The 20,779-nt window shown below is 46.8% G+C and overlaps 1 protein-coding gene across 4 annotated transcripts in view; it reads right to left on the minus strand.

Moving 5' to 3' along the window:
* DOCK11 (dedicator of cytokinesis 11) overlaps positions 1 to 20,779 on the minus strand; it is a 69,802-nt gene that overhangs the window by 16,754 nt on the left and 32,269 nt on the right. For 3 of the 4 annotated variants that reach the window (XM_052672883.1, XM_052672881.1, XM_052672885.1), the window contains exons 23-40: positions 20,532 to 20,621; positions 19,012 to 19,130; positions 16,963 to 17,032; positions 16,759 to 16,884; positions 16,149 to 16,220; positions 15,913 to 16,059; positions 15,374 to 15,457; positions 15,053 to 15,164; positions 12,066 to 12,244; positions 9,556 to 9,672; positions 8,949 to 9,024; positions 8,723 to 8,817; positions 6,329 to 6,440; positions 6,124 to 6,190; positions 5,737 to 5,784; positions 4,664 to 4,806; positions 4,359 to 4,474; positions 2,824 to 2,961 (exon numbers count right to left, since the gene is read on the minus strand). In XM_052672883.1, coding sequence (XP_052528843.1) covers positions 2,824 to 2,961; positions 4,359 to 4,474; positions 4,664 to 4,806; positions 5,737 to 5,784; positions 6,124 to 6,190; positions 6,329 to 6,440; positions 8,723 to 8,817; positions 8,949 to 9,024; positions 9,556 to 9,672; positions 12,066 to 12,244; positions 15,053 to 15,164; positions 15,374 to 15,457; positions 15,913 to 16,059; positions 16,149 to 16,220; positions 16,759 to 16,884; positions 16,963 to 17,032; positions 19,012 to 19,130; positions 20,532 to 20,621 — 1,911 coding nt within the window. The remainder of the gene's footprint in view (positions 1 to 2,823; positions 2,962 to 4,358; positions 4,475 to 4,663; positions 4,807 to 5,736; positions 5,785 to 6,123; positions 6,191 to 6,328; positions 6,441 to 8,722; positions 8,818 to 8,948; positions 9,025 to 9,555; positions 9,673 to 12,065; positions 12,245 to 15,052; positions 15,165 to 15,373; positions 15,458 to 15,912; positions 16,060 to 16,148; positions 16,221 to 16,758; positions 16,885 to 16,962; positions 17,033 to 19,011; positions 19,131 to 20,531; positions 20,622 to 20,779) is intronic. The other variant, XM_052672882.1, reaches the window with a different exon arrangement.

The following is a 20,779-nucleotide window of genomic DNA, read 5'->3' on the forward strand; positions in this document are numbered from 1 at the left end:
AGCACTTGGTGATCTCTGCCTCTCGCTGAAAAAAGTCACAGGGGAAAAAAACGGGAGAAAAGAAATGAATAAAAAGGGGCCAAGAGGATCGAGTGTGCACTTGAGCAAGGAGCTATTAAGTAATTATTGCCTGTTGTAATTCAGTCCTTCGCCCATTGCGAGATGGAGTCATGCTCAGAATTGGGATTAGCCCAGAACTGGCTGCAGTGATATGAAATTGGGAGTGCACAGGCAGCACAGGGATACCCTAGAGAATATGGCTGGCATTGACTCAGCATGAATCACTGACTGCCTGCAGAGACTTATCAGACACTTCCAACCCAATGCTAGGGAGAAAATTTTTTCCTGGGAACCTGCTGGAGAACAAACTCCAGTCTTCTCTCTGTGCATTTTTCCTTGTGTTGTCCAAGAGAACCCGTGCCCTGTTCACAGTAAGCCTGCATCCCCAGGCAACTTCCTGCTGGAGACTGATCCTGAGCAGATGCTATCACTCCTGGCACCTAAGCAGCACCCAAAAGGTTTGTGCTTGCCATAACCATAGCTTTGGCCAGCTGCTGAGTTACAGCTGCCAGGGGCCATTATAAACCCCAGTAAAGCAGGGCAGACAGCTTTATGCTCCCTCTTGCCTTTTCCAGCCTACAAGGTAGTGAAGTTTCTAGCCTGCTGCTGTGAGATTGCGCTAACAGGGAGGCAAAGCAAGACTTGATGTGGTTGGATACAATCAGCTGTTGCAGAAAAAGAGCAAGGCTCTGCTTCCTTCAGGACCTGGGATTGGTGATGCCTCCAAACATATTCCCAGCATACATGCATGCAAGCAGCATTCATTTTAGATCCAGAACCAAACATGCAAACAATTATAGACCTTGTTTGTTCTTTGCTTTCTTGCGACATATCTTTTTAAAGTCTCCCTCCTAGCAAATTACCAGGTTTAGTGAAGGAAGAAGGGTATTTTTAAGACAGCTTTTAGGAAGCGAAATAGCTCTCAGTTTTTCCCTCCAACAATCATTTGCTGTGACACGAGATAAAAGGGGGATTCTTTTCATTGTAATTATGGCTGCAGAAGGCCATAAAAAATGGGAAATTGTCTATTCCAGCTATATCAAAGATATAATGCACTTTTGGCTTTCTCAAAGTTAACACCAATTTATAGCTAGCCATGATATGCAACTCAAAACAAAACAGCACGATTTCTGTATTTCAAAACAAGCTGGCAGGAAAACAAAACATCCTTGCACTTGCTGTGAAATGCTGTAACACTCACCCCCAGTTATTTAATCCTCACACTCACTGTGTCTTAGAAAAGCCCTTCAGAGGACATAAAAGGAAGTTTGGGACCATGTGGTTACGGAGTTGGCAAAGAAATCACTTCCTTATAGATACCATCTGCTGGGCTCATATCTTGCTTTTACAGAAGCAACACTGTGTCCTGCTATTGGGGAAACGTGAAAAATTAACTGAAAGAAATCTTTCAGATCTCAGGGCCAGTAAATCATAGAATGGCAGAGTCACAGACTGGTTTGGGCTGGAAGGTTCCATAAAGGCCAACCCCACCTGGCCTTCAGCACCTCCAGTGATGGGGCATCCCCAGCTCTGCACAGCCTGTGCCAGTGACTCACCACCCTAAATGCCAAATCCATTGTGGGTTTGAGCTGTCAGAAACCCAAGGAAATCACCTGGACCCCCATTCCTCACAGCAGCCCAGAGTGCAGCCTGCACTGCTGCAATCGGTGTTTTGGAAAGTGAGCATATAACCCTTGCAGGGCTCCAGCTGTGAAGGCTGATGGTGAGATCAGATGAAACAGGTGTGTAGGTTTGGCTGCACGCTTAAACAACCACAGAAAATTTGCCAGGGAGGCAAGGAAGATCTCTTATTTGCTGTAGGCAGAATTTCTTTTTTTACGGCTAAATAAAATTTCAGCTAATTAAAGGGAGAGAGGAGCAGGTGGACTGTGTCCATGTGGGCTGTGTGTAGATCTGCAGCAGGATGTATTTCAAAGCTACGCAGACCATGGTCAAGCAGAAAACTTGACAGACACGGGGAAAGGCAGAGCAATAATCATCAATTGTATCCTGCAGAAAAATGGAGTGATTCCTTCTGGTTCCAGCTGCCAATGTGGGAGGATGTAAGGAGCCCTGTGGAAAACCTCAAGTAGGAAACTGTGCTGTCTGGAGCCAGCTAGCTAGTGAGACTTCTGCATTTTCTGCTTTTGCTCTATCTGCTTGGGACAAACCAAACATCAATCCTAGGCATATTCATATTAGCTCTTAGCTTCGCTGTGTGGTTACAGTAAAATATTCATAGCACAGGCTTTCTTCATCTTTGAAAAACAAGTTTTAGATGTCTCTGTCTTATAACAAACTTTGTTCAGTGAGTTGTGCAAGACCTCCTTTGGAAATAATCGCTGCATGTCCATCACACGCTCGGCTGCTGGGCTGCAATCTCAAGCCACACAAATTTATCTCATTAACAAAGTGTTGCATTCCAGTGACTCCAGAGCTTTTCATTTGTTTGATTATAACTGTGCAGCTTGGAAGCAATGGAGCTTGCGTGTACCTCTGGTATCGAAAATGTGCTTATGAGAAGTGGTATGTTGTGACAAACATGGAAGGAAATGCCAGCAATAGCATCACACTGCTTTGGTGTGGTTAGCTGTGGCTTTGAGCTCGGGGGGTTGGGCAGCCTCACTGTGTTCCAGGGCTCTGAGCTCAGCAATGTGCAGGGATTAGTTCAGCCATCGACCCTCTCCCACATGCAGCCAAGGCCAGGAGATATTGGTCTCCTCTGTCATGCCTACAGAAATCCCACAGGTTTGTGTTACGTACCTTGCTGATGAAAGCTCTCAGGGAGGCAAACACATGCTTAAGAGCTGCTTCTGACTGCCCATTTTTCAGAAAAGCAAGATGAATATCAAAAACCTTCTTCATGAGGGGATTGTGGCCATCGTTGCTTAAGAGCTGGGTCTGGAAAGCAAGGAGAGAATTTACTTCGCAGAAGCATTGTGCCTGAAGGTGAAAATGACAGAGATAATTTTGCACCATATCAATTCTTAAGCCAGATGTGGAGCAGAGCCTTCAGTAAAACTATAACCAGAAACCATGACAATCAGTACTAACTTACAGTATTTGGCCAGAGGCTATTTTAAGAGAACAGAACAAAAACACATTGACGCTATTGCATCACTAATTCCAAAACAAAGCTAGGTTTTGGACAACGCTCTGTAAAACGTTCACCAATGGTCCAGGTATGCCTTAAATAAAACAGGCAGTTACCAACATGACACTGCTGTCTCCATTTTGCTTTGTGAGTCTCAAGAAGAGTTTTATTTACGATCCACATGTTTTATTTGAAATTATTTATGCTGTCAATAAGAACAGCATCAGCACTTTTACTGCAGCACACTTCTGTGTGGTAACACTGGATGTCCGTAAAAGCAAAGCAGAAGCCCATTAAAGCAGAAGGGAATGCAGCCTGTCCTGTGGTTTGAAAATCACGTTGTCTTGTGGTCCGGCTATATTAAAAAAGAGGCAACTGTGAAAATAAAACAAGCTTTAACTCTTGCATCTAAATCCTTCTGGCGCTGCCAAGCTGCTATGGAGCAGATGGAAGCTCCAGGATGGACTTTTTGCTCTGTAACAGAAGCACAGGATATGACTTGTTTCGTGTTGCTCGGCACATCTGAAAATGAAATCTTGGTGGTGCTTATGCTGAGATACAGAGCTGTTCTTGCAACACCATGCAGAACACAATGCTCTTTGGAGGAACTGTGCTCATGAGTTCCTCCAACTTCGAGGAAGAGCTTTTCTGGACCACTATGTCAGTACTTGGTTGCCTGCCTGGGCCTCTCTCTATCACAGAGGCTCTGAGTCTTGCAAATGTCAGTGACTGTCACAAAGTGAATCACTACATGGAGGGGACTGGTGCTATTTAGACTGTCAAGTACAGCTGGAATGCCTCAGTCCTAGAGACATCCACATTCAGCAACATACAGAAATCTAAATATAAGCAATTAATGATAGAAGCCAGTGACTGTTCAAAGCATGCCAGACCTTCATTTCCCTTTCCACTGCCTCCTTACTATATGGTGGTTTCCCTTTTTTCCGTTTTGCTAATGTGTGCAATCATAACAAACAACATAACGTCCACATAATTTTCTCTGGTCTTGCATTTTTGAAGGAATTAGGAGATATTGCATAATTGCTCGGCAAGACCATGAAACACTCCATGCAACGAGCTGCAAATGATTTACTTCTGTAAACACTTCCACAATCTGTCAGTCTGAAAGAACGGATCACTGAAAGCAACAGGCACGCAGAAACACAGCACGCTGTTCTATGGCACTTTTGATTTCAAAGCTGACCTTAAAACTCTGAGTGAAAAAAGAGATGGTGTCCAGGACTGTCAGGCACACTTCAGTTGCTATGTTGCCCTCCAGCAATGCCTGGTGCACAATATCTGCTTCTGTGGTGCCTGCATCTGCGGATGGAAAGCAAATCGGGAGGAAATGGTGCTCAACACTCTGGTTCCCACCAAATCTAAATGCTGATACAGATAAGGTTCTCCCTTTCCACATCCCCAGGCAATGAGGAACAAGTGACCAATGGACGCATGCACGTTTTCAACAGGCTATTATGGCATGGGCACACCTTGCTCTGCTGTACGTACTGTGGTTGAGCGTGAAAGATGTGTCCAAGCTGCCCAGGTGTTGGAGCCGTGCCTGCATCCCTCCAGCTCTGCTGCGAAGTGCTGGCATTGTCTGCGATTTCCTATCGGCTGCCACATGCTTGGACACCCAGACATCGTGCACCCTGCAAGGGGAAGGAAGGCTGTAGGATGGGATAAAGGTTGCTCCAGGCCTGGGGGCTCCAGCACAAGAAGAATGTGGAGCTGCTGCAGCAGGTCTGGAGGAGAGCTGCAAAGGTGCTCCGTAAGCCAGAGCACCTCTCTTATGATAGGTTGAGGAACAAGGTTTGTTTGGCTTGGAGGAGACTCCAGGGAGACCTCATTGTGGCCTTTCAGTACTTGAGGAGAGCTTATAAGCACTTTTTACATGGTCTTACAGTGATAAGGGTAAACTTAGGATAGATGTTAGGAAGAAATTCTTTACTCAGAGGGCACTGACACTCACCAGGCACTGACACTATTGGCTAAGATGCTGTGGGTGCCCCATCCCTGGAGGTGCCCAAGGCCACAGAAGGGGCTCTGGGCAGCCTGACCTGGTGGGGAGGCACACAGCCCATAGCAGGGGTTTGGAGCTCAATGACCTTTAAGGTCCCTTCCAACCTCAGCCATTCTGTGATTCTATGACACTTGAGGCACCTGCCTGGAGACCTGGCCTCCCTCTCATGCACTAATGTGGCCCATCCCAATACTGACTGAACTACTCTCTCCTGCTTCAGATTGCCTTAAAGCTAAGAACACCAGAGCTGCTGCTCATATGGCTGGGATAGAGCCATGCCTCATGTCTCACCTGCAGCCAGCTGCAGGGTACACTGCAAACCTGCACAGGCAGCCAAAAGTGCCTGGGGCTGGGGGTCTCCTGCAAGAGATAGAGGGGAGGGAAGGGGAAGGGTGCTACAAGGAGAGGATTCTACTCATTGCATGGCACTGAGCTGAGTCCCAGCATGGCCCCATAGACTCCCTGCCTGCTAGGTTTGCCCAGTGTGGGTGTGAGTGCTCCCTCCCTGCCCGAGCTGCAGCAGGGAGAGTGGGGACGGCCAGATGGAAGAGCACAATACCTGGCGATATTTCTCTTCCCCACGTATCTGAAGTGAAATAAACACACTCTAGAAAGAAAGAAAGAAAACGTTACAGATTCTGCAGATCAGGAACAACCAGAACATTTTTAGTCTTTCCAGTCCTTGTCTGTGGACACACTCCTCCACACATGAGAGTTTGGGGTCTATATTCATGCGCTGCAAGACCTCAGACCCTTGCTTCTGAACTCTCTGGTGCTCTGCTGACTCCCCAGCTATCTGCTGCTGTGACACCTCATCACACCCTGGCCAGACACCCCTAGGGCTCTGCAGGGCCCTGTGTGTCCTGAGAGGCAGCTGCACTCACTTCTTCCTCCTTGGTGCCAGCACAGAGGTGCAGGGTTTGAACTGCAGCCTCGTGATACTCACTCCAGAAGCACAAGGACGTTGATCAGCTCTTGAGGTGAGAATTTGTTCCAGTAGGCTAAAAGTGTATCTGAGAAAGAGAAAGACATACATTGAGATTCTTTTCTTTTAATAGAAAAGGGACCTTACAGACCCAAGCAGCCCACGACGGCCTCTTGTCTTTCTGGCTGCCCTCTGGTACACCCCATAAGGAGCAAGAGCCACCAACCTTCAGAGATCATCTTCACAATGTAGAGGTAGCACATCAGGAGCGTGCGGATCTCAAACTGGTCCAGGCGGCTGCAGTGAGACACGCTGCTCCTTGTGGAGCTCCTGCGGATCTAATGGGACAGGAATGTCACGTGGTGGCCCCGTGGCCACGGGTATCTGGGCTGTGCTTGAGCACAGACACAACATATCTGGCATGTGCCAGATGCACCAGCTCTCCTCCTGTCCCCAGCAGCACCTCCTAGGACATGCCTTGGACACGTCCCATCTAGGGATAAGCAGTCTGGAAATCCAGCCAAAGCTTTCTTTGCCCAGCAAACACATGTCTGGGCAGAGAAGGATGCCTTATCTAGCAAAATGCATGGCAGCCTTGCTATCCCTCCTTCTCGCTACAGCATCTGAGCTCTGTGACGATTTTGAAGTTTTTGGCCAAACAAAATTAATTCACTTTTATGGTTTAAAGCAAGAATCTTTTTGTTAAATGTGTATGCACCAAACCAAAATGTCAGTAACTAAAGAAACAGGAACTTTCCACTTAAGAAAAGAACCATTTTGTTTTATTCTCCTGAGTTTTGGGAGTGCCTTTTGTTTTTTTCCCCTCCTCTTTTGTGAGTTAGGCGAACACGAGAGAAAGTCTTCTGCTGTCAGTGTTTGAGGGAAAGGAAGTCTTGTGCATTCTGTGGTGGGAAAGAGGGGACTTTTAAAGATGCACCACCCTGTTTGGCATTCTCTGTGCTTGCCCTAGTCATATCCTCTGACAAACGGATACAATTAAGCTCTAACGAGGATGCTTCTCTTAAAGCTGTGCCTCATATGTTTGGAAACTGACCCGCAGATCATATGTGTTGTTTATTCTGGGGCAGGCTATGGACGTGAGTCATAAGAACACAGAATTAAACATTCAGATTAGGGCTCGAGATACAGTGCTATGGCCAGAACTGTGCTGCCAACCGTGCCAAATTATCCAGACAGCACACACTCCAACAGAACCGCAATAAACAATGTCTGCTCCCATACAGAGCCTTAAAGCTGTGCTCCTTCACAATGCATTGCTCTCACAAGGCTTTGAGGAAGTGATATGCACTGACAGAGAAGCTATTTTCTACTACTATGAAAAATATACCTTCAAGGACACGGATGAATGTGCCTGGCTGTGGAGATGAGGTGAGCTGAAAGCCAAATGTTTTCTGCAAACCCAGCCAGGTGTTGCTGCCAGCAGGGTGGAAGCACGTGCCCTGAGCTCTGCAGTGTGATGCTCAGGCAATTGGTTGTGCTTGGTTTTGTAGCCTTGTGATTCTTGTGGGGGACCCCCACCTCTCCTGAGCATGTCAGGACACAGTCAGCAGGAGTCCGGATAAGCATTGCTTTGCTTTGCTCGTTGGAAGGGCCAATGTTTTTAAAGCTGTATCAAGGATTCGTGCTAACACAACACATCTGGAAAGCACCTGAAGGCAAACCAGGAGCTGGTCTGCACAAATACCAATTTCCACGCGTGCGATCTGCCAACAAGGAGAGCACACACCATCTGGATGCTGCAGTCAGACCTCTTTGTGCTGTCACCTTCTGCAAGTTTATGACTGTGGGTATTACCCTGTGCTGATTTTCCTACTCCTATCTAATCTCCCACGTCAGCAGTCACCAACTCTCACATCATTGTGCTTTGACTCCCAGCTGTGTGTGAAAACCAGTTCCCAGCACCACTCAGTGTATGCTGGCCGGGCTCAGTCCTGTCCCAGCACAGAGAACACATCTGTGTGTGGATACACACACCATGGGAGCAGAGAATTTCCTCATGCATTTTGCCATTCATAAATAATTTGCCAACACTTATATTTTTGTCTCAGAGAATTTTAAAGAGGGAAAGCATACCAGACCAGCAAGCCCAGCTTCTGCTAAGATGAATCTGTTTGTTCCAAAACAGAGGTATTTCATAGAATCATAGAATGAATCACAGAATGGCCTGGGTTGCAAAGGACCACAGTGCTCATCCAGTTCCAACTCCCTGCTATGTGCAGGGTCACCAACCAGCAGACCAGGCTGCCCAGAGCCACATCCGGCTTGAATGCCTCCAGGGATGGGGCATCCACAGCCTCCTTGGGCAACCTGTTCCAGTGCATCACCACCCTGGGTGTGAAAAATTTCCTCCTCATATCCAACCTAAACCTCCCCTGTCTCAGTTTAAAACCATTCCCCCTTATCCTATCACTATCCACCCTTGTGAACAGATGTACCCTCTCCTGTTTATATGCTCCTTTCCAATATTGGAAGGCCACAATGAGGTCTCCCTGGTATTTACAAGCTGTTTTTTCATTGTTACCAATTATTTTTTGTCCCCCTTAGCTAACAGCCTATGCACAGCAGTGAGCACTGTCCTTTCTAACCCCAGATACATTACATTTTCACTCTGATCCGGGGAACCAGTTGCCCCTTCTGAGTTCAGGGATCCTTTTGAGTCCTCTCGCTTCATCCCATGGCCATTTGGAAGTGCTGCTGGGAAAAAAACACAGACTCCAAATGATGCAGTTTGCACCCACACTCCTCAACATATCACACTGCCGAGGACTGGTGGTAGCTGCATTGAACATAAAAGCAAAAGTAGAATTTTAGAACAGTTAATTTACCTGAATCCTTGTCCACAATCAGGCTGGATCTATTTGAGGGGGATGCAAAATTGCAGATGAATTCATCCCTGGATGCCTGTAAAGCAATATGAGGTTTTTGTGACCAACAGAAGATAATAGCTATTCTTTTATAAAAGAGAATAATGGAATAAAAAAGAAGATTAGAGCAGCTTTTAAAACGCAGGTGAAAATTCCTTACATCCTTAATAAGGAAACAAACGCTCTGGGGTGCAGTACAGAGAACAGCAAGGCACGTTAAAGGAAGTGATGGCAGCTTGTTCATTTTTCATCACTTGATTTGATGCTGTTGTTATTCAGACTTTTTAAAAATTTTTGTTACTGCTTTGCCCTAAACAAACAGGGAAGCCTCATCTGCAAGCACGAGCCCTTATGGGAGGCAGATGGGAACTGAGTCCTGTTCTCATCGCACTTGGAGGGACTTACCTCTCTGCACAGCACGATGCGTGCCTTAGAGGAATACAACAGCAAAGAAAACAGCAATGCAGCAAATAGAGAACCATCACAGGAAAAAGGTCAAACAAAATAAACACATTACTGGGTGGAAGGAAGAAAAAGAAGCCCACTTGGGCCGCTGGGCTGTACTCACAGGGCTGGAGGCAGCCGTGCAGGAGATGAGCACGTCGCGGCCGGCCACGCGCTGGATGTTTTCCAGCAGCAGCCCCAGCAGCGGCAGGTAGAGCTGGACGATTTTGGCCTGCTGGTTCTGCAAAAGGGGAGAGGAACAGAGCTCAGGGTTTCCACAATGTGAAAAAAGGAAATTCCTCAGCCAAAAATGTGTATATGCCACCAGTGGGTTTTACCAGCAACGAGCTCTGGGAAATGAGGGATTTCGGGGGCTGAATGGCATTCCCAGTTGTACAGGAAGCATGACAAACAAACCATAGAATCATAGAACGAATCATAGAATGGCTTAGGTTGGATGGGACCTTAAGGATCATCTAGTTTCAACCCTCCTGGCATGGGTTGGTTGCCACCCACTGAGCCAAGCACCAGCTCAGGATGCCCAGAGCCCCATGCATGGCCTCAGGCACCTCCAGGGACGGAGCACCCACAGCTCTGGGCAGTGCCAGGGCCTCACCATCCTCTGAGTGAAAAATTTCCTCCTAACATCTCACCTAAATTTTCCCTCTTTTAGTTTAAAATCATTCCTCCTTGTCCTGTCACTGTCAGATCGTGTAAAAAGTCAGTTCCTCTCTGTTCAGAAGCTTCTTTCAGTGCTGGAAGGCTGCAGTGAGGTCTCTGTGGATTCTTCTCCTGGCTGAGCAAGTCCAGATCCTTCAGGATCCTCCCTCTTTCTCCAGAGGAGAGTTGCCCCAGTCCTCTGAGCATCATCAGGCTTCCTCTGGACCCACTCCAAAAGCTCCATGCTTTCCTTGCACTGGGGGCCCCAGTTCTGGACAATCTCGGATTTCCTAACTCTTTAACTGGCACTTCACAGCTCCATTTTGAAGTGCAACACCCCACAGTAATGAAATAAAAACATTTGTTTCTTCAGAGGTGCTGACTATTGCTTCCAGTTGGGAATTCTCCATAGCCAACATTTCTATTTAAAACAGTTTGGAGGAAGGGATTAACTTGAAAACTTGAATTAACTGATACAGATTTTTTATAAAGTTTTGAAATAATCAAGAGAGTCTGTTTGGCTTTTTCTAAATGCAAGGTTCTCTGACATCAGTTCTTTTCTTGTCAAAAAAATGATTATCCTGGAGCTGACAGAAAAAGACATCTAAGGGCTGTGTTGTTTTGATATAAGCACCCAACATTTTCTTCTGATTCCATATGACAAAAGATATGAGAAACCTTGATAATGCCTATGGGCTCAGCAAACCCTCTCTCAACCATTGATGAAGACGAGGTTTCCTTAGCTGGAATGAGACTGCAGCAGCAGCGTCTGCTGCCTGCAATGGGACTGGTTTCCAGGACACCAGCTGAGCATCCTGCCCTGGCTCCATGCAGCCTTCTGGCCATGCTGCCCAGAGCAGGACACACACCAGAATACAGCAGGGCAGTTTGAAGACACGTGGCTTTTTTGAGAAGGCAGGGAGCTGCTGCATGCTGATGAAGCAAACAGTTTCTGAATTAGCATGAGAGCTTTCAGGCACCCCAGAAGAGCTGACACAGGCTGCCTCTGACCCAGCTGTGACAGAGAGTTGGCAAACCTCTCCTGTTTCACCAAGTCTGGGCAGCAACCACGTGTTGTGCTTTGTTCCAGGCTATGCAAGTCACTGGGGATCCATGGTGCAGAGAGAAACAAGACCACCTCCCACTCAGCCCTTCCAGTTATACTGCTAAAGGTCCAGAGAAGGGAGAGGAGAGGAGCTGGCTCCAGTCCATGCAGAGGGGCAGGAGTCCCTGGTGCATTTTGGTCACGTCCCCACCCTTTGTGTCCAGGATGCTATCCATATTCCAAAGTAAAACCCTGAATGTAGCAAACTAGGAGCAATTTTAAGAGCTAAACTCTTAACAGAGGCATGTTTACAGCCTACATCACGGACATGTAGTGTCTGTGCTGGTAGCTCAGCGCTTTCAAGGACATATGTTTCAGCAGGGATCAGCATCAAAAAAAACCACCAAGCCCATCTCCAAGCTCTCAGCAGTACCACATGTTGAGCCACTGACCAAAGGAAGCTGAAAACTCCCCAGCGGAAATCCAACATCTCGTGAGAATCCACAGATCCTCTCTTCTGGCTCACTAATTGGCAAAACATGCAGCTGACTTTAACAGAGATCAGTCCTGCTTCCTAATTATAGTACATTAACGCAGGATATTAATTTAAGTCCAAGTCCAGAAGACCACTGACGTTGCTTAACTTTGAACAGCCTCTTGGCTAGGAACACTTTCAAGTCCTTTAATGGCTCGAGGCTTTATTATGTAAATACTCAGCATGGATAAGAGCTCTGCAGTTATCACGGGCACGTTATTTGTATTCCTAGATCATTTCTCAGAGCTATTCCTGTAATGCCATAACTGCAACTTAAAACGGTTCCCTGAACAGTAATGAGAACACTCTCAGTGCACCGTGCAAAATCTAAAGCTGATGTTTTTCCATAAAATTCAAGACCTTTACGTTTAAAAGCCAAGAAAATAAGCCTGACCTTGTGCTGGTATCTGTTGTCGAAGGCATGCTTTATCAAGAGATTTTTTAAGACTGTGATGGCCGTATATCTGATATCATAGTTGTCCTGCAAGGCAACAGAGGTTTCTCTGAGAAGCATCCCCACCAGGAAATGATGCCTGCAATACTCATCAGTTAAACTGTATTCAAGATTTACATCTGAAAGAAACAGCAAAGCAATGGTTAAGGGAACTGTTCCAAAGGTCTATTCAGATTGAGACAGAACTGTCAAGTAAGCCACAACAGTTCATGGGTACGGTCTCATCATCACTCTTCTTGTGATAAAAGATCACAGTGCAGTGATCTTTTAATGAAGCCTGAATCAATGACAGCTTTCTCAACCACAAAGTAATACGAAAGAATTTGTCATCTCCCAGTTCAGACGAGGCATTAACTCCAGCCCTCAGCACCTCAGCAGCAGCTAAATGAAGGATTTATGCAGCGCAACGCTTTGCAAATCTCAGTGCTCTGAGGACCAGTTGTAAAGTCACAGATGGATGACACAGGGAAAGGCAGCACAGCTCCAAGAACCTCGTGCTATCATCAGGGCAAGAGTGCAGAGCAGAGGCCAACACTGCTGGAGTGAGGGATGCAAACAAGAACGAGGTGCCAAGTGACCTCCAGCAGTTTACACAGCCCCGATGTAGGACTCAGGAAGCAGGGCAGGGTTCCAAGGAGCTGTGTGCCAGGAGCTGTGAGGCTCCGTTAGCGCTCTGCCAGCAGACACCAAGCACAGCTCCATGGAGAAGGGCAGCTCAGTACCTAACCATCCTGGTGAACTGACTTGCACTCTGCATCTCACACAGATTCGGGCTCTACCTATGCTGTGATCAAAGGGGTGGCTGCAAAATGGATAAGGCATCATTGTCACTGACTTGCCCAGATAATGCAGTGGAAAAGCGACAGAGACACAGATTTCAGTGCGGTTTGCACGTGCACTCAGGCTGCTACAGATGACCTTGCCCTGACACCCACCATTATCTCTTTCAGGCAGCCCATATGTCTAATCAGAGCCTCAGCAGGCACTGTTTGACTGTTGCATTACAGCTCTGAGCCTCGCACAGGGATAACCTCAAAGCTGTGCGCTCCTCCCCCAGATGGTTCAAACCCCGGGTGCTCAGCTCTGATATGTTTTTGAAAAGCCCACAGGTGTGAAAGCTTTTCTGTGGTGCACACACACAGCTTTGGAAGTCCCAGCCAAAGGGCTCCAACAGCACTGTTTCATGCAAAAAATACTTTCAGATTGTTGGCTGATTCATAAGTTGCCCTTACCGGCTTGTGAAAATCTGATTCAGAGGAAAGAGAAAGCAATCTGGAGTATTATCTAGCTTTCACTGTTAGTCATGTTAGCAAATGCCCAAGTGTCACATCATGGTTACTTCATTAGTTGGATACAAGCTAATCGACTGGAGACTGAATATTTTATCTAATTTGACATTAGAGGACTCAGTCATCCAAGTTGGACCCCTGTACTGCTCCACAGCACATGCAAATATCTAACTTGCATGTAAAAAGAAAAGGAACAAATATAAAGACAGCAAAAGCAAGCAGGAGTAAGTAAAATTTCTCCAGGCTTGGAGAAATTGGACAGTATGTCATGTTTTAATGTTTTCTCCAAGGCACTTGCTTAACTTGCAACTCCTGGCAATCTCGTGAGTTCTTTGCTCGAGCACAAACACCTGAGGATATTTTAAAAACAAAACCTCAACTGGCAGGTCCTAGTCACAGTAACACAGAGGAGGAAAGATGAGCTGCTCCTACAGCTTTTCAGTTTCACCACTGCAAACACAAAGGTGAATGTTAACCAAGGAAAAGCACTCTTGTGTTAACACGCTGCTAACAAGCAGAGGAGAGGCACCATAGTTGTGTGCTTTTCTCTATCTCAGCCATTTCTAGCAGTGCACTTTGTTAAACTATGCCAGTCAAGCAGCCAAAGTGATGTAAGAGGTCAGCAGCTGGCCCAGAGGAAGCTCAGAGCAGTGTCTCAGAGAGACATACCAGAGTAAAGGAAACCTGAGAGTTATTGCTGCTTCTGCTACCTGGGAGCAAAGATAACCCCTCTAGGGTTTGCATGGCTGCACCTGGGGGCACACCCAGACATTCCCTCACCTCCACCAAAATAAATCCACAGAGCTTTCACGTGGGGAATTCCAAACCTCACTTTCCTCTGTGGTACTTGGCCAGGCTACTTGCATCCAGAGCTGGCAATCTGTACTGTATTTATCAAGCACAGGTGAGAAACTATGACCCAGAGAACATAAAGTTCTGTCTGTAGAAACCTCAGGAGACTGTTGAGGTGTGCCCTGCACTCAACACAGTGGTTGCATGGCTGCAGCCATCCAGATTTGCACGACACCTCAGTTTAAGCACTTGCAAACCTCGTTTGCCATGCAGAGAACAACACCAGGAGAGGAGGAGGTGTGGTGTGACAGTGAGAACAGGTTGGGTGTGCATGATGCCACTGTATAAGCATGGTATGCATTGAGGACTGGCACAGACTCAAGACTTTTTCTGGCTGTTTTCAGCCCAGGCTTGAGCACAGCCCTAAACTTGTTCAAACTGAAAGCAGAAAGCCACAGAGAGAGCTGACAGCAGAGCAGTGAATGCAGTCTGTTCTCCTGTACCGGTGTTTGCTGTGACTCTGGCTGATGGGACACCCTTCTGATGCTGACAGTATGAAGGATTAGACTTGCACAATCAGCACTTACTGAAATAGGGGCAATTTCTTCTGGATATTGTTAATCCTTTGCAAACTTAAATGTAGGAAATACTGTACGGACTGATTGCTGACTGTTCTGGAGCTGACTAAGGTAACACTGCCAGACCAACATCTTATCTTGAGGTTAACATCAGACAGACTAAACTGGGCATACTTTCCTTGACACTAAAGAGAGTTATGTCTGCTCTGAAGCCATTGAGAAAGACAAACCATAGCTTTCTGGCCCAGTCCCTTGAGAAAAGACATACCTTGAGCTCTCTGCAGCTTGGGTTTGGAAAAGGTCATTGGTAAGTTCAGAGGAATGTAGTGCTCATGATTGCAAATGGTTTGAAGAAATTCAAACTTGTATTCAACCAGCAGCTGAGAAAACAAAACCGAACAAACACAAAATATGTTTTCAGCTTGGCTTATTTGCTTCCAGTTGTGTTTCTTGCACAAAGACTGGGGAATCTAAACAGCATTCAGTGCAACTCTGTAACTAATGGCAAAAATTTCATGGTATGAAATTATCAATATAGAGCTTTGACTGATGCAGACACATACAAGCTTCCAAGAAATGTACTGCTTACCTTAGGGTCTTTAGGGCTGAATCCAGAAATGTAATCATTGATCAGGTTAAAAACAAACCCTCTGTCCATAAAGGTCAAACAGCGCTGCAGAAGACATTGTGGAACGTCACCAATCATTAAAAGAGAAAGCAATCCCCCTAAATCTCCATGCCACCACCCCACCAGCAGCCAGATTTGATCTTCCAGACTGCTGCTGACTTTCCAAAATTCGCTTGCTCCCATTTTTCCAACATTATTTAGACGACCTCTCTTAAATCTCCAGCAGACAACAGAAATGTGTAAAATGAGAACATGTGTATTTCATCTCAGGTTTTGAACAGTTGCTGGGCAGGACTGAAAAGCCTAGATAGCATGTAGAGTGCCACAGTCTATCAGAAAGATAAAGAGTCTTTCCTAGGAAAGAAGGAAACTCCCTGAAGTTTTTATCACCAAAGAGACGTAAGGGATGAGATGGTACAGACACATATGCTTGTTTGCTACTTATTTCTATATAGATATAATTCTGATTAAAGCATGGGAGAATGAAAGAAACTGCTGACCTTCAGGAAGTTGGCCAAGCTGAAATTGGCATTTCGGGATTCTTCGGGGATTTCATTGTAGCGTATGGTCACATGAGGGATGATGGCAAGCAACAGTGAGTGAAGGGCGTGCTGGTAGGAGGCTGGGAACCGCTGGGCCCTGGGCAGCTGAAAGCAAAAGTGTTGGGTGAAAAAATTCACTGGAGAGTTTGTTTGCGGTGGTTCTGTGACGCAGCATTGAACAGATTCTTTTTTACCTTGATTTTGTTTTCCTCCAGTAAGTATATTGCCATGGACTTCGCCAGTGCTTCAAAGAAAAACCACGAGTACTGGAACAAACAAAAAATACTATTACTTTTCTCAACAGGAACGAACACGCTGTGAGGGGAAAAAGCAGCGTGGGAGGGAGAGCTTGCATTCAGATGGCATTTTGAAAGCATGGCTGTGCTCAGCAGCCAGCTCAGCGTGGGAAGGCACCTGGAAGCACACTTTGCTATCTGGGGTAGGAACAGCTCCAACCCCTTGCACCCCACAGCGCCCTGCAAGGAGCCAGCAGAGTCTCGGGGGCCAGCCATGCCCAGAGGAGCAGCAGCTCAGTTTTCCTCCCCTATCTAGCTTGAAGAAAAGAGGTAAAATTGGCAAAATGGAATCCCTTGCTTATGGCTGGCCGTGAGACTTAACACAGTGGGCTCCCTGCAAGAATTTGTCTTTGTTGTAAGGGGAGAACTTCATGGACACAGACACAAGAAGCCGTCCTGGTAGCTTTGCTCCTGTGGTGGGGTTGGATGGGTGGAAATACTGGGCTTTGTATCAGATCCCCTTTTCTTCCCTTCCACCTCAAGCAACAAAGCACTGCCTGTACTTCACCTTGAGCAGTTTATTGATGGCGAGAAAATCTGCTGATTGCTTCAAGATGGTGGCCATGGAAAGGACCAGGATTTCATGGGTCATCTTTGCCTGTGTCACACTGGGTTTCTCAGCTCGGAAGACGTACTGGGAGGCAAGAAGGACAGTGTCAGCAGTGTGCCTGCTCCAGCACGGAGCTGCATGGAGCCCCGAGCCATGACTGACCTTTATGAAGGAGCGCAAGTAGTGGTCTAAGCCTTCCTCGTGGCACTTGGACACGATGTGCAGAAGAACCCTGGGGAGAAATGTGTTCAGCACACAACGTGAGGGCAAGTTCCTCCCACACGCAAAAGTAGACATTGTGTGTGCCCTATCCAGCTCAACCCAAAAGCCTCATCACTGGTTTTTCAGCCAGTATTTGCAGACCAAGGTCCCTCACAGCTCCTGTGGCTGTACCATTCTTGCTCAGCCTCCCCACTGAGCACTCAGTGCTGAGCATCCAAAGCCTCTTCTCTTGGTGTCACCCAGCCCCACTGCCTTCAGTGCTCAGTGCTCCTTGCACAAGGAGGTGGAGGACTCCCTGCAGGGGACACATCCTACTGTTTATGCATGCCAGCATAAAAGCCTGCAGCTACTTACACCCATATTGCAGTGAGCACTGGGCACCTGAACAACACTCAGGGATTAGGTAAGTCAAAAACAAAAATATGCAGTTCATCTGCTCTCAGCCAGTTCTCTTTGGCTGGTGTTGCCTAACAGTAGATGCATCTTCAGAGCAGCTACATGGAGAACAAACTCATTTTTGCCTAGTGCACATGCTGCAGATTCATCCACACTCTATACTTCATGGCATATGGAGTTTTTCCTCATCATGAGCCCTGTCCTAATAATGGTATGAGTGACTATTTCAGCTGCAGCACTACATCAAATAAATAATAATTAAAAAAACTTTGCAAATAAACAAAACAAACAAAAAAAAACAAATAACAACTCAAAATCTGCTCAGAGAAGTGGGGAAAAATGCTCTATGGTTGTTATACTCCGAACCCCCAAACCCTATACTCTTCCTGAACCCCCAGATTTACTAATTCTGAAAGCTCTGTTTTACTGAACTAGGATATGTATCTTCTCTTGCTCGCAGTTACACACTTTGGATTATTTTCAAACTGTAGTCTGGCAGTTCACTGGGGACACACAGCCCCTGGAGAACATGCCAGCCCTCTGAAGCACTCCAGGCAGCTGATGAAGGCAGCCTGGTTTCCCAAGCCAATATCAGAGATTTACATTCCAGTCCAGGTCACAGAGAACAACAAACTGTTGCACACTGTCACAGACCCCACGAGCCAAACCACAGAGTTTACAAGCCGTTTATCAGATACGGCGGCTTTTCAAATTCCACTCTGAAATCCTGGATAGGGAAACAGTTGTCGTTAATGGAAAGCTACTGACAAACTAGAAAGGATCAAGCCAAGCTTTGAAAAAATGAGTGAAGGGACACAAGGGAACTGATCAGCCAGGAGTCCTCCTCTGTTCTTAGCAGAGTGGGAGTGTGTTCCTCACAGGAGGAGTCCCCGCAGCCCATGTCACAGGACTGTGCCTACAACGGGTCCTTCATCCTTGGGGACCCAGGGCTCAGTCTCTGACCTTTAGTTTCACTGGAGGGAAATGCTTTTGGCTGCACGTGACCTGGAGTTGAAGCAAGACCTCCATGGGGTGGTATGCAGCATCCCCCTCTGCGCTGCCATACGGTGGAAGTGTATGTGTTTAATGCACCCATCAGTTTACGTGCACGGGGATCACAGGTAGGACAGAAAAGGGCTCTGGCAGCTCGAGCTCCACTGGGAGCAGCAGCAGGGCACAAGGCAGCACTGCCCTCTGGGGGCTGAAGGCACTGCCGAGCAGCGCTGCACAACAGCAGCAAACCCCACTGGCCTGAAACTTCTGCAATGAAGCCTCTGAGCCACACATAAATCCATCAGTTCGTCCAATCCCTGCTCCCGGGTTTGTCCCCTCACCTCCTCGCTGTCCCCACCACTCATTCTCAGCAGTTATCTTTAAGTTCACACATTTCCCTCAGGCAGCTCCCAGACCCCACGCTGCCCTGTGCCACCTGGACGTGCCATCTGAGTGCTTTATGCACAACCACACCAACAGGCAGCAGTGGACAGCCAGCACTGCCACTTAGCACCCTGTACTGGGAAACCACCTTGCCTTGCACTGTAATTTGTGGCTTTGCATTTGCAACCAAAGACAGATGGTTTACCAGATACTCACATGGTGCAGTTGACAGCTACTTCATCTTCCTGGGTCACATTTGTAAGGACTCTAAATAGTTGCGTAAGAATTACAGGTAGAAACTGAATCATTACTTGGATCTCCATGGCGTGCAAACACTAAAACAAATGTTCAAAACACAGACACTTTTAGTTCAACAATTTGCAGATGTCAAATATTTATAGTCCACAGACATTTCTGGGGCAATACAACAGGCATTAGAAAATGCTTTGGGGTGTGGATGTCAGACTGCCAGAGGACAGGGGGACTTGGACACCGAGCAGTGCTCACTGCCTGCTTCCAACTGATGGATCCCAGCTGCATGCCCTCAGGGAGCAGCGTGAATCACTCCTGGCAGGTATTAATCTTGCTCTCAGATGTGCCAAAGCAGCTGTGACTTAATTAGAGATCACATGCTACAAGCTGACCCCAATAACCCAGAACTTAAGGCTGAAGTTTTGCTGCCAACTCTTCGTGCTGTTTGATGGGATGAAGTCCCATTTTCCCAAATGCCTTTGCAAAGATGCCCAATAGCTTGCAGTGAGACTTTTCTCTAGAGGTCATAGCTTACTATGGGAAGTGGAATTTAAGATCTGGTGAAGGTCAGGATCATCTGGTGCATGCAACATTCACCTGTCACATAGACCTCTTTTGCCTGAGTATCGTGATGTGAGTCCAGAAAAGATGTTGTGTTTCATTTTCAGTTTTTAAACTGCGAATCTAAATCTTAAATCTGTATGTAAATATTTAAATTACTGAAATTACTGATGTCACAGAAGTAAGAAGCTCCCACTTGTGGTCAGTATGAAAATGTCTCCCTGTCTGCAGACTGCAGTGAGGTCAAAGCAACTGCTCTTTTAGTGCTTGGCTCCCAAACCTGCCATATTTTTGCTTAGGGTATTTGTACACTATGTGAAACACACCCAGTAACTCTGTGATGATAAATCCCCACCACTGGAAGTGGAGCTGTTGCTACAACAGCAATCTCAAACACAGGCAGCTTGGAAGGAAGCAAGGATGCTGAAGAGCCAAGGAACACAACCCTTTCAGAAGCCTTGCTGGGCCTCTCCAGTGCCCTTACTCATGCTGCAGTGAGTGCTGAAAAGCTGAGTCTGGGGTCACAGCCCATCTATGGTGAAGCTTCACCAAGCTACAATCTCACTGATCTTTTTCGGCCTGAAAAAAGTCCTGATTTGAATGGATTTATTCCTGAAAGAGAGGAATCGTGCTACAGCATTAGAAGTTTCAATTGGATGTAGGGCAGCAGGGGGGGAGCATACAGGTTTGCTGGGAGGAGGCTGTGCCATGAGCACAGCTGGGTGATGCTGACTTGTTTCATCTCCTGGGAAAGGTAGCAGGAAGCAGCACACAGACAGCAGAAGGTCATGTCAGTAAGAAAAGGTAAGGATCTTGCACAACCGATCCCAGCACTGCCCAAGTGTGTGTTCCTGCAGAATAGGGCTCCAGGCATTTACTGGTGATGCAGAAAAACATAAAGCTCACTGACAGGCACTGTTCACCTTCAGGTATTTAACAAGCTCTCCAGGGACTTCCTTCACACCTGCCTGAACCAGCTGGCAGTACTGGAAGAATTTGTGCAAGTGCATGTCCTGGAAGAGATGAAAAGCAAGTTCAGTGCAGTAGCTTCAGTCTTTGTCAGTCCCTGCTTTCTAGCTTACACCTGAAACTCCAGACCCTCAACAGCAAGCTAGGATCATGTCCATAGCAAGCTCCCTGTCATTATCACTGGTACTTTTTGTTCCCCAGC

Source organism: Tympanuchus pallidicinctus, unplaced genomic scaffold, assembly GCF_026119805.1.
Source record: "Tympanuchus pallidicinctus isolate F22 unplaced genomic scaffold, pur_lepc_1.0 scaffold13, whole genome shotgun sequence".
Taxonomy (NCBI): Eukaryota; Metazoa; Chordata; class Aves; order Galliformes; family Phasianidae; genus Tympanuchus; species Tympanuchus pallidicinctus.